This window comes from Procambarus clarkii, chromosome 85 (assembly GCF_040958095.1).
Source record: "Procambarus clarkii isolate CNS0578487 chromosome 85, FALCON_Pclarkii_2.0, whole genome shotgun sequence".
NCBI lineage: Eukaryota > Metazoa > Arthropoda > Malacostraca > Decapoda > Cambaridae > Procambarus > Procambarus clarkii.
The window spans coordinates 21867184-21879335 of NC_091234.1; the positions used below are offsets into that span (position 1 = coordinate 21867184).

Genomic DNA, 12152 nt, shown 5'->3' on the forward strand with positions numbered 1-12152 from the left:
CGTTCATATCTTGCTTCCCGACTGTTCCTTGCTGTTCGATAGACTTTTAGATGAATCCAATGCCTTTCATATTGCTCGCCTAATGGGCTTTCGTTCTCGTATTGGCATCCTTGGTAATATTTAGCACCTTTTCCATCTACGACTTTGATGGTGTCGCATCATTTGTCTCCTTGGCTTGGTGATTTGTTTTGATAATTACCTTTGTGCGCGCGCGCACACACACACACACACACACACACACACACACACACACACACACACACACACACACACACACACACACACACACACACACACACGCGCGCGCGCACACACACACACGCACACACACACACACACTATGCAATACATATATATATATATATATATATATATATATATATATATATATATATATATATATATATATATATATATATATATATATATATATATATATATATATATATATAATATATATAAATGTATATAATATAAAGGGTACCGAGTTGCAGTCGTCTTTCTTCCTCTCACCTTCTTCCTCTCACAATTCCCCCTCTTCCCTCCTCTTCCTCTTCCCTGAGAAGAAAATGGGTTATTTTGTAGCACTGAAACAACTCTGTGGGAAAGACAACCAGTATTTCAGACTTGACGCCATGATAATCGCATGTGTGGGGATCTCTGTAAATGCTAATAATTCTGTGAAGCCTCTCACTTGGGCCGACCCGTAGTGAATTGTGTCACTGCCTCACAGCACTTGGGTGTGGCTGGCTCCAGGTGCCTCCAGCCTCCTACACACACATTATCTCTTAAAGCTATAGATGTATAAACAACACATGCAATATTGCTAATAATTGTGTTGCACTATTGTTCAACTTCCTTTCCACAGTTGCTCAGAGAGGCAGAGCATAACTGCGGTTGAGGTGAGCCAGAGCGACAGTGTGTGCCCGTGGGACACCACCAGCGAAGCCTCCGCTGCCAACATCTGCCCCTGGGAGACCTCTGCTCCGCCTCCTACACGCACTCAACAGCCCGTCGTCAAGCCCACACAACAGAGGTTGACTTACTCTAAGGCGCGACCTGACCGCTCCAAGTCAGTCGATGTAAGTTCTCTCAGCAAGAGACATGGTTCGGTGTGTGTGGCACCGAGTCTAGTGCCAGTTCTCACAGAGGGCCACCCAACTGCCTCCATCTGTCCGTGGGAGTCTCAAGAACTGCCAAATCGCACCACAGAAAAGTCTAAATCTATTGATGTGGATGTGTGCCCTTGGGAGACAAGTGAACCACCTAAGAAACCTTCGACCAGTTCTGCGCCGGGAATGATAACAACGGACACAGTGAACCCTTTGATAACGCCTTTACAGGTTCACCCGGAGCACTGCGACGCGTCTTATAAAGTAGCCACGAGCACAGGTCCACCGGTAATCTCAAGAGACTGGGGAAGTAAAGATGGCTCGCGTCCGCCTTGTGAAAGAAACATTTCGATCCAAATTTGTCCTTGGGAAGAGGTAGTGGAGGAAGAGTCTGGAGAGAGAGTGAGTGAGAGCACCAGCACGCCAAGTCCTCGTGTGCGGCGGCCCAGTGAGGAGAGCGAGGGCAAAGTAGACCAAGCTATCAAGCCAAAAGACAAATATCTTAGCATGAATATAGCCTCCATCTGTAGTGAAAGTTACACCAAACTTGACAGTGTGGCAATGCAGACGGTGCTCGACCCCCGCCCTGGCATCAGCAGCGAGGGAACATCCTCCCCGTCGTCGACCTGCTCGTCATCCAGTCAGAGCGACTCTCGCCGCATCAAGATAGACTACACCGTGAGGTCGGGCCACCTGCCAGGTCAGTACGGGCTGCCCATCATCAGTTCGGCAGCTAGCGTGACCTCCTTGAGTCAGCAGACTCAGCATGGGCATGTAGGCACCACCCTCAGCAGCGGGGACACCAGCACCACCAGTAGCAGCAGCAGTACCGGCGGTCACCACCCCAGCGAGTCCCCGCGGGTCACGCTACCTTGTCCCACGGAAGGAGGGAGTAAGCCCGCCTCTCCCAAGGTGGCAAGCAGCTTAGTGGCCCCCTGGGAGGACAACCCGCCACAGAAGATGACAGACATATGCCCTTGGGAGGATGAGTAAGTCCCATAGTACTAGGTGTTGTCCTCTTACTCTAGTTAATGCTACTCTCTGAGGTAAGGTCGCAAAACTACCTTACATCCATACCAACATATTGACACCTTTTTTTGTAAGTTACAAATTTATAATACAGTACTTTTATTATATTCACAAATTATCAGGGGCCAGATTCACGAAAGCACTTAGGAACGTGTACATCTTTCCTCAATCTTTGACGGCTTTGTTTACAATTATTAAACAGTTTACAATCATGAGAACGTGCCAATCAACTGTTGTTATTGTTATAAACAGCCTCCTGTTGCTACGGAGCTCATTAACTGTATAATAATTGTAAACAAAGCCGCCAAAAATTGAGAAAAGATGGACAGGTTCGTAAGTGCTTGCATAACTGCTTCGTGAATCTGGCCCCTGATTTGTAATAATATATTTTTTCAGCATTTAATCATTTTTAATTCAAAGATGAGTATCAGGTGGACACCCTGACTGCCTCTCACACATTGGTAAATAATGCCTCTAGAGTACTGCCTCTACTGCACCACTCTCGTGTCCTCTACCCTTCCCCAGTACATGTAGACACTTCTCACATGCTTCACTCAGCTTACCCCACACCCAGTGCTTGAGGTAAATATGTACTTCAATATTACCTTCACTAACGCAGGTAACTCACTCACTATCTTCGCTGCACAGTAAACTTGTATATAGACTGTCTAACACAAGCGTGTGTACTGTGTGGTAACCAACCCCCCCCCCGTGTGTACTGTGTGGTAACCCCCCCCCCGTGTGTACTGTGTGGTAACCCCCCCCCCGTGTGTACTGTGTGGTAACCCCCCCCCCGTGTGTACTGTGTGGTAACCCCCCCCCCCGTGTGTACTGTGTGGTAACCCCCCCCGTGTGTACTGTGTGGTAACCCCCCCCCGTGTGTACTGTGTGGTAACCCCCCCCCCCCCGTGTGTACTGTGTGGTAACCCCCCCCCGTGTGTACTGTGTGGTAACCCCCCCCGTGTGTACTGTGTGGTAACCCCCCCCCCCCCCGTGTGTACTGTGTGGTAACCCCCCCCCCGTGTGTACTGTGTGGTAACCCCCCCCCGTGTGTACTGTGTGGTAACCCCCCCCCGTGTGTACTGTGTGGTAACCCCCCCCCCCCCGTGTGTACTGTGTGGTAACCCCCCCCCCCCGTGTGTACTGTGTGGTAACCCCCCCCCCCTGTGTGTACTGTGTGGTAACCCCCCCCCCGTGTGTACTGTGTGGTAACCCCCCCCCCCGTGTGTACTGTGTGGTAACCAACCCCCCCCGTGTGTACTGTGTGGTAACCAACTCCCCCGTGTGTACTGTGTGGTAACCAACCCCCCCCGTGTGTACTGTGTGGTAACCAACCCCCCCCCCCGTGTGTACTGTGTGGTAACCAACCCCCCCCCCCCCCGTGTGTACTGTGTGGTAACCAACCCCCCCGTGTGTACTGTGTGGTAACCCCCCCCCCGTGTGTACTGTGTGGTAACCCCCCCCCCCCGTGTGTACTGTGTGGTAACCAAACCCCCCCCCCCCCCCGTGTGTACTGTGTGGTAACCAACCCCCCCCCCCGTGTGTACTGTGTGGTAACCACCCCCCCCCCGTGTGTACTGTGTGGTAACCAACCCCCCCCCCGTGTGTACTGTACAGTAACCCCCCCCCCCGTGTGTACTGTGTGGTAACCAACCCCCCCGTGTGTACTGTGTGGTAACCAACCCCCCCCCCGTGTGTACTGTACAGTAACCCCCCCCCCCCCCCGTGTGTACTGTGTGGTAACCAACCCCCCCGTGTGTACTGTGTGGTAACCAACCCCCCCGTGTGTACTGTGTGGTAACCCCCCCCCCCCCCGTGTGTACTGTGTGGTAACCAACCCCCCCGTGTGTACTGTGTGGTAACCCCCCCCCCGTGTGTACTGTACAGTAACCCCCCCCCGTGTGTACTGTGTGGTAACCAACCCCCCCCCCGTGTGTACTGTGTGGTAACCCCCCCCCCCGTGTGTACTGTGTGGTAACCAACCCCCCCGTGTGTACTGTGTGGTAACCAACCCCCCCCCCCCGTGTGTACTGTACAGTAACCCCCCCCCCGTGTGTACTGTGTGGTAACCAACCCCCCCCCCGTGTGTACTGTGTGGTAACCAACCCCCCCCCCCGTGTGTACTGTACAGTAACCCCCCCCCCCCGTGTGTACTGTGTGGTAACCAACCCCCCGTGTGTACTGTGTGGTAACCAACCCCCCCCCCCGTGTGTACTGTGTGGTAACCAACCCCCCCGTGTGTACTGTGTGGTAACCAACCCCCCCCCCCCCCGTGTGTACTGTACAGTAACCCCCCCCCCCGTGTGTACTGTGTGGTAACCCCCCCCCGTGTGTACTGTGTGGTAACCAACCCCCCCGTGCGTACTGTACAGTAACCCCCCCCCCCCCGTGTGTACTGTGTGGTAACCAACCCCCCCGTGTGTACTGTACAGTAACCCCCCCCCCGTGTGTACTGTGTGGTAACCAACCCCCCCCCCCCCACCGTGTGTACTGTGTGGTAACCAACCCCCCCGTGTGTACTGTGTGGTAACCCCCCCCGTGTGTACTGTGTGGTAACCAACCCCCCCCCCCGTGTGTACTGTGTGGTAACCCCCCCGTGTGTACTGTGTGGTAACCAACCCCCCCGTGTGTACTGGGTGGTAACCAACCCCCCCCCCCCCCGTGTGTACTGTGTGGTAACCCCCCCCCCCCGTGTGTACTGTGTGGTAACCAACCCCCCCGTGTGTACTGTGTGGTAACCAACCCCCCCTCGTGTGTACTGTACAGTAACCCCCCCCCGTGTGTACTGTACAGTAACCCCCGTGTGTACTGTACAGTAACCCCCGTGTGTACTGTACAGTGACCCCCGTGTGTACTGTGTAGTAACCCCCTCCCCGTGTGTACTGTACAGTAACCCCCGTGTGTACTGTACAGTAACCCCCCCCCGTGTGTACTGTACAGTAACCCCGTGTGTACTGTACAGTAACCCCCCCCGTGTGTACTGTACAGTAACCCCCCCCCCGTGTGTACTATACAGTTACCCCCCCCCCCCCCGTGTGTACTGTACAGTAACCCCCGTGTGTACTGTACAGTAACCCCCCCCCGTGTGTACTGTACAGTAACCCCCGTGTGTACTGTACAGTAACCCCCGTGTGTACTGTTCAGTAACCCCCGTGTGTACTGTACAGTAACCCCCCGTGTGTACTGTACAGTAACCTCCGTGTGTACTGTACAGTAACCCCCGTGTGTACTGTACAGTAACACCCCGTGAATACTGTACAGTAACACCCCGTGTGTACTGTACAGTAACCCCCGTGTGTACTGTACAGTAACCCCCCCGTGTGTACTGTACAGTAACCCCCGTGTGTACTGTACAGTAACCCCCGTGTGTACTGTACAGTAACCCCCGTGTGTACTGTACAGTAACCCCCCGTGTGTACTGTACAGTAACCCCCGTGTGTACTGTACAGTAACCTCCGTGTGTACTGTACAGTAACCCCCCGTGTGTACTGTACAGTAACCTCCGTGTGTACTGTACAGTAACCCCCCGTGTGTACTGTACAGTAACCCCCCCCCCCGTGTGTACTGTACAGTAACCTCCCGTGTGTACTGTACAGTAACCCCCGTGTGTACTGTACAGTAACCTCCGTGTGTACTGTACAGTAACCCCCCGTGTGTACTGTACAGTAACCCTCCCCCCGTGTGTACTGTATAGTAACCCCCCGTGTGTACTGTACAGTAACCCCCGTGTGTACTGTACAGTAACCCCCCGTGTGTACTGTACAGTAACCCCCCCCCCCGTGTGTACTGTACAGTAACCTCCCGTGTGTACTGTACAGTAACCCACCCCCCGTGTGTACTGTACAGTAACCCCCGTGTGTACTGTACAGTAACCCCCCCCCCGTGTGTACTGTACAGTAATCCCCCCCGTGTGTACTGTACAGTAACCCCCCCCCGTGTGTACTGTACAGTAACTCCCCGTGTGTACTGTACAGTAACCCCCCGTGTGTACTGTACAGTAACCCCCGTGTGTACTGTACAGTAACCCCCCGTGTGTACTGTACAGTAACACCCCGTGTGTACTGTACAGTAACCCCCCGTGTGTACTGTACAGTAACCCCCCCGTGTGTACTGTACAGTAACCTCCCGTGTGTACTGTACAGTAACCCCCGTGTGTACTGTACAGTAACCCCCGTGTGTACTGTACAGTAACCCCCGTGTGTACTGTACAGTAACCCCCGTGTGTACTGTACAGTAACCCCCCGTGTGTACTGTACGGTAACCCCCCGTGTGTACTGTACAGTACCCCCCGTGTGTACTGTACGGTAACCCCCCTCCCGTGTGTACTGTACAGTACCCCCCGTGTGTACTGTACGGTAACCCCCCCGTGTGTACTGTACGGTAACCCCCCGTGTGTACTGTACAGTAACCCCCCGTGTGTACTGTACGGTAACCCCCCCCCGTGTGTACTGTACGGTAACCCCCCCCCGTGTGTACTGTACAGTAACCCCCCCCCCCCGTGTGTACTGTACAGTAACCCCCCGTGTGTACTGTACGGTAACCCCCCGTGTGTACTGTACAGTAACCCCCGTGTGTACTGTACAGTAACCCCCCGTGTGTACTGTACAGTAACCCCCCGTGTGTACTGTACGGTAACCCCCCGTGTGTACTGTACAGTAACCCCCCCGTGTGTACTGTACAGTAACCCCCCGTGTGTACTGTACAGTAACCCCCCGTGTGTACTGTACAGTAACCCCCGTGTGTACTGTACAGTAACCCCCGTGTGTACTGTACAGTAACCCCCGTGTGTACTGTACAGTAACCCCCGTGTGTACTGTACAGTAACCCCCGTGTGTACTGTACAGTAACCCCCGTGTGTACTGTACAGTAACCCCCGTGTGTACTGTACAGTAACCCCCGTGTGTACTGTACAGTAACCCCCGTGTGTACTGTACAGTAACCCCCGTGTGTACTGTACAGTAACCCCCGTGTGTACTGTACGGTAACCCCCCGTGTGTACTGTACAGTAACCCCCCGTGTTTACTGTACAGTAAACCCCGTGTGTACTGTACAGTAACACCCCCCCCCCGTGTGTACTGTACAGTAACCCCCCCCCGTGTGTACTGTACAGTAAACCCCGTGTGTACTGTACAGTAACCCCCCGTGTGTACTGTACAGTAACCCCCCGTGTTTACTGTACAGTAAACCCCGTGTGTACTGTACAGTAACACCCCCCCCCCGTGTGTACTGTACTGTAACACCCCCCCCCCCGTGTGTACTGTACAGTAACCCCCCCGTGTGTACTGTACAGTAACACACCCCCCCCCCGTGTGTACTGTACAGTAACACCCCCCCCCCCCCCCCGTGTGTACTGTACAGTAACCCCCCCCCGTGTGTACTGTACAGTAAACCCCGTGTGTACTGTACAGTAACCCCCCGTGTGTACTGTACAGTAACCCCCCGTGTGTACTGTACAGTAAACCCCGTGTGTACTGTACAGTAACCCCCCGTGTGTACTGTACAGTAAACCCCGTGTGTACTGTACAGTAACCCCCCGTGTGTACTGTACCGTAACCCCCCGTGTTTACTGTACAGTAAACCCCGTGTGTACTGTACAGTAACACCCCCCCCCCCCCCCCGTGTGTACTGTACAGTAACACCCCCCCCCCCCCCCGTGTGTACTGTACTGTACTGTGCAATTCACTCTAAATCTGTTGTTTATATTCCCATACCAGTAATGTGAGAGTGGTGTGTGTGTGTGTGTGTGTGTGGTAATGTGAGAGTGGTGTGTGTGTGTGTGTGTGTGTGGTAATGTGAGAGTGATGTGTGTGTGTGTGTGTGTGTGGTAATGTGAGAGTGGTGTGTGTGTGTGTGTGGTAATGTGAGAGTGGTGTGTGTGTGTGTGTGTGGTAATGTGAGAGTGGTGTGTGTGTGTGTGTGTGTGTGTGTGGTAATGTGAGAGTGGTGTGTGTGTGTGTGTGTGTGTGGTAATGTGAGAGTGGTGTGTGTGTGTGGTAATGTGAGAGTGGTGTGTGTGTGTGGTAATGTGAGAGTGGTGTGTGTGTGTGTGTGTGTGTGGTAATGTGAGAGTGGTGTGTGTGTGTGTGTGGTAATGTGAGAGTGGTGTGTGTGTGTGTGTGTGGTAATGTGAGAGTGGTGTGTGTGTGTGTGTGTGTGTGTGGTAATGTGAGAGTGGTGTGTGTGTGTGTGTGTGTGTGGTAATGTGAGAGTGGTGTGTGTGTGTGTGTGGTAATGTGAGAGTGGTGTGTGTGTGTGTGTGTGGTAATGTGAGAGTGGTGTGTGTGTGTGTGTGTGTGTGTGGTAATGTGAGTGGTGTGTGTGTGTGTGTGTGTGTGGTAATGTGAGAGTGGTGTGTGTGTGTGTGTGTGTGTGTGGTAATGTGAGAGTGGTGTGTGTGTGTGTGTGGTAATGTGAGAGTGGTGTGTGTGTGTGTGTGTGGTAATGTGAGAGTGGTGTGTGTGTGTGTGTGTGGTAATGTGAGAGTGGTGTGTGTGTGTGTGTGGTAATGTGAGAGTGGTGTGTGTGTGTGTGTGGTAATGTGAGAGTGGTGTGTGTGTGTGTGTGTGGTAATGTGAGAGTGGTGTGTGTGTGTGTGTGTGGTAATGTGAGAGTGGTGTGTGTGTGTGTGTGTGTGTGGTAATGTGAGAGTGGTGTGTGTGTGTGTGTGTGTGTGGTAATGTGAGAGTGGTGTGTGTGTGTGTGTGTGTGTGGTAATGTGAGAGTGGTGTGTGTGTGTGTGTGTGGTAATGTGAGAGTGGTGTGTGTGTGTGGTAATGTGAGAGTGGTGTGTGTGTGTGTGTGTGTGGTAATGTGAGAGTGGTGTGTGTGTGTGTGTGTGGTAATGTGAGAGTGGTGTGTGTGTGTGTGTGTGTGTGGTAATGTGAGAGTGGTGTGTGTGTGTGTGTGTGTGTGGTAATGTGAGAGTGGTGTGTGTGTGTGTGTGTGTGTGGTAATGTGAGAGTGGGTGTGTGTGTGTGTGTGTGTGGTAATGTGAGAGTGGTGTGTGTGTGTGTGTGTGTGTGGTAATGTGAGAGTGGTGTGTGTGTGGTAATGTGAGAGTGGTGTGTGTGTGTGTGTGTGTGTGGTAATGTGAGAGTGGTGTGTGTGTGTGTGTGTGGTAATGTGAGAGTGGTGTGTGTGTGTGTGTGTGGTAATGTGAGAGTGGTGTGTGTGTGTGGTAATGTGAGAGTGGTGTGTGTGTGTGTGTGTGTGTGTGTGGTAATGTGAGAGTGGTGTGTGTGTGTGGTAATGTGAGAGTGGTGTGTGTGTGTGTGTGTGTGTGGTAATGTGAGAGTGGTGTGTGTGTGTGGTAATGTGAGAGTGGTGTGTGTGTGTGTGTGTGTGGTAATGTGAGAGTGGTGTGTGTGTGTGTGTGTGGTAATGTGAGAGTGGTGTGTGTGTGTGGTAATGTGAGAGTGGTGTGTGTGTGTGTGTGTGGTAATGTGAGAGTGGTGTGTGTGTGTGTGTGGTAATGTGAGAGTGGTGTGTGTGTGTGTGTGTGTGGTAATGTGAGAGTGGTGTGTGGTGTGTGTGTGTGTGTGGTAATGTGAGAGTGGTGTGTGTGTGTGTGTGTGTGTGGTAATGTGAGAGTGGTGTGTGTGTGTGGTAATGTGAGAGTGGTGTGTGTGTGTGGTAATGTGAGAGTGGTGTGTGTGTGTGGTAATGTGAGAGTGGTGTGGTGTGTGTGTGTGTGTAATGTGAGAGTGGTGTGTGTGTGTGGTAATGTGAGAGTGGTGTGTGTGTGTGTGGTAATGTGAGAGTGGTGTGTGTTGTGTGGTAATGTGAGAGTGGTGTGTGTGTGTGGTAATGTGAGAGTGGTGTGTGTGTGTGGTAATGTGAGAGTGGTGTGTGTGTGTGTGGTAATGTGAGAGTGGTGTGTGTGTGTGGTAATGTGAGAGTGGTGTGTGTGTGTGTGGTAATGTGAGAGTGGTGTGTGTGTGTGTGTGGTAATGTGAGAGTGGTGTGTGTGTGTGGTAATGTGAGAGTGGTGTGTGTGTGTGGTAATGTGAGAGTGGTGTGTGTGGTGTGGTAATGTGAGAGTGGTGTGTGTGTGTGTGGTAATGTGAGAGTGGTGTGTGTGTGTGGTAATGTGAGAGTGGTGTGTGTGTGTGTGTGGTAATGTGAGAGTGGTGTGTGTGTGTGGTAATGTGAGAGTGGTGTGTGTGTGTGGTAATGTGAGAGTGGTGTGTGTGTGTGTGGTAATGTGAGAGTGGTGTGTGTGTGTGGTAATGTGAGAGTGGTGTGTGTGTGTGGTAATGTGAGAGTGGTGTGTGTGTGTGTGGTAATGTGAGAGTGGTGTTGTGTGTGGTAATGTGAGAGTGGTGTGTGTGTGTGTGGTAATGTGAGAGTGGTGTGTGTGTGTGGTAATATGAGAGTGGTGTGTGTGTGTGGTAATGTGAGAGTGGTGTGTGTGGTGTGGTAATGTGAGAGTGGTGTGTGTGTGTGGTAATGTGAGAGTGGTGTGTGTGTGTGGTAATGTGAGAGTGGTGTGTGTGTGTGGTAATGTGAGAGTGGTGTGTGTGTGTGGTAATGTGAGAGTGGTGTGTGTGTGTGGTAATGTGAGAGTGGTGTGTGTGTGTGGTAATGTGAGAGTGGTGTGTGTGTGTGGTAATGTGAGAGTGGTGTGTGTGTGTGTGTGGTAATGTGAGAGTGGTGTGTGTGTGTGTGTGGTAATGTGAGAGTGGTGTGTGTGTGTGGTAATGTGAGAGTGGTGTGTGTGTGTGTGGTAATGTGAGAGTGGTGTGTGTGTGTGGTAATGTGAGAGTGGTGTGTGTGTGTGGTAATGTGAGAGTGGTGTGTGTGTGTGGTAATGTGAGAGTGGTGTGTGTGTGTGGTAATGTGAGAGTGGTGTGTGTGTGTGGTAATGTGAGAGTGGTGTGTGTGTGTGGTAATGTGAGAGTGGTGTGTGTGTGTGGTAATGTGAGAGTGGTGTGTGTGTGTGGTAATGTGAGAGTGGTGTGTGTGTGTGGTAATGTGAGAGTGGTGTGTGTGTGGTAATGTGAGAGTGGTGTGTGTGTGTGGTAATGTGAGAGTGGTGTGTGTGTGTGTGGTAATGTGAGAGTGGTGTGTGTGTGTGGTAATGTGAGAGTGGTGTGTGTGTGTGGTAATGTGAGAGTGGTGTGTGTGTGTGGTAATGTGAGAGTGGTGTGTGTGTGTGGTAATGTGAGAGTGGTGTGTGTGTGTGGTAATGTGAGAGTGGTGTGTGTGTGTGTGGTAATGTGAGAGTTGTGTGTGTGTGTGTGGTAATGTGAGAGTGGTGTGTGTGTGGTAATGTGAGAGTGGTGTGGTGTGTGGTAATGTGAGAGTGGTGTGTGTGTGTGGTAATGTGAGAGTGGTGTGTGTGTGGTAATGTGAGAGTGGTGTGTGTGGTAATGTGAGAGTGGTGTGTGTGTGTGGTAATGTGAGAGTGGTGTGTGTGTGTGGTAATGTGAGAGTGGTGTGTGTGTGTGTGGTAATGTGAGAGTGGTGTGTGTGTGGTATGTGAGAGTGTGTGTGTGTGTGGTAATGTGAGAGTGTGGTGTGTGTGTGTGTGGTAATGTGAGAGTGGTGTGTGTGTGTGTGTGTGTGTTAATGTGAGAGTGGTGTGTGTGTGTGGTAATGTGAGAGTGGTGTGTGTGTGTGGTAATGTGAGAATGGTGTGTGTGTGTGGTAATGTGAGAGTGGTGTGTGTGGTAATGTGAGAGTGGTGTGTGTGTGTGTGGTAATGTGAGAGTGGTATGTGTGTGTGGTAATGTGAGAGTGGTATGCGTGTGTGGTAATGTGAGAGTGGTAATGTGAGAGTGGTATGTGTGTGTGTGGTAATGTGAGAGTGGTATGTGTGTGTGGTAATGTGAGAGTGGTATGCGTGTGTGGTAATGTGAGAGTGGTGTGTGTGTGTGGTAATGTGAGAGTGGTGTGTGTGGTAATGTGAGAGTGGTGTGTGTGTGTGTGGTAATGTGAGAGTGCTATGTGTGTGTGGTAATGTGAGAGTGGTATGCGTGTGTGGTAATGTGAGAGTGGTAATGTGAGAGT

The 12152-nt window shown here is 51.9% G+C and overlaps 1 protein-coding gene across 10 annotated transcripts in view; it reads left to right on the forward strand.

The window, feature by feature from the left end:
- The window catches only part of LOC123746665 (regulator of G-protein signaling 7), a 390003-nt gene that overhangs the window by 335004 nt on the left and 42847 nt on the right, over nt 1-12152 (forward strand). For 8 of the 10 annotated variants that reach the window (XM_069316820.1, XM_069316816.1, XM_069316822.1 and 5 more), the window contains one exon: nt 869-2101. The exons of 1 other annotated variant lie outside the window; for it this stretch is intronic. In XM_069316820.1, coding sequence (XP_069172921.1) covers nt 869-2101 — 1233 coding nt within the window. The remainder of the gene's footprint in view (nt 1-868; nt 2102-12152) is intronic. One more of the 10 variants, XM_069316824.1, reaches the window with a different exon arrangement.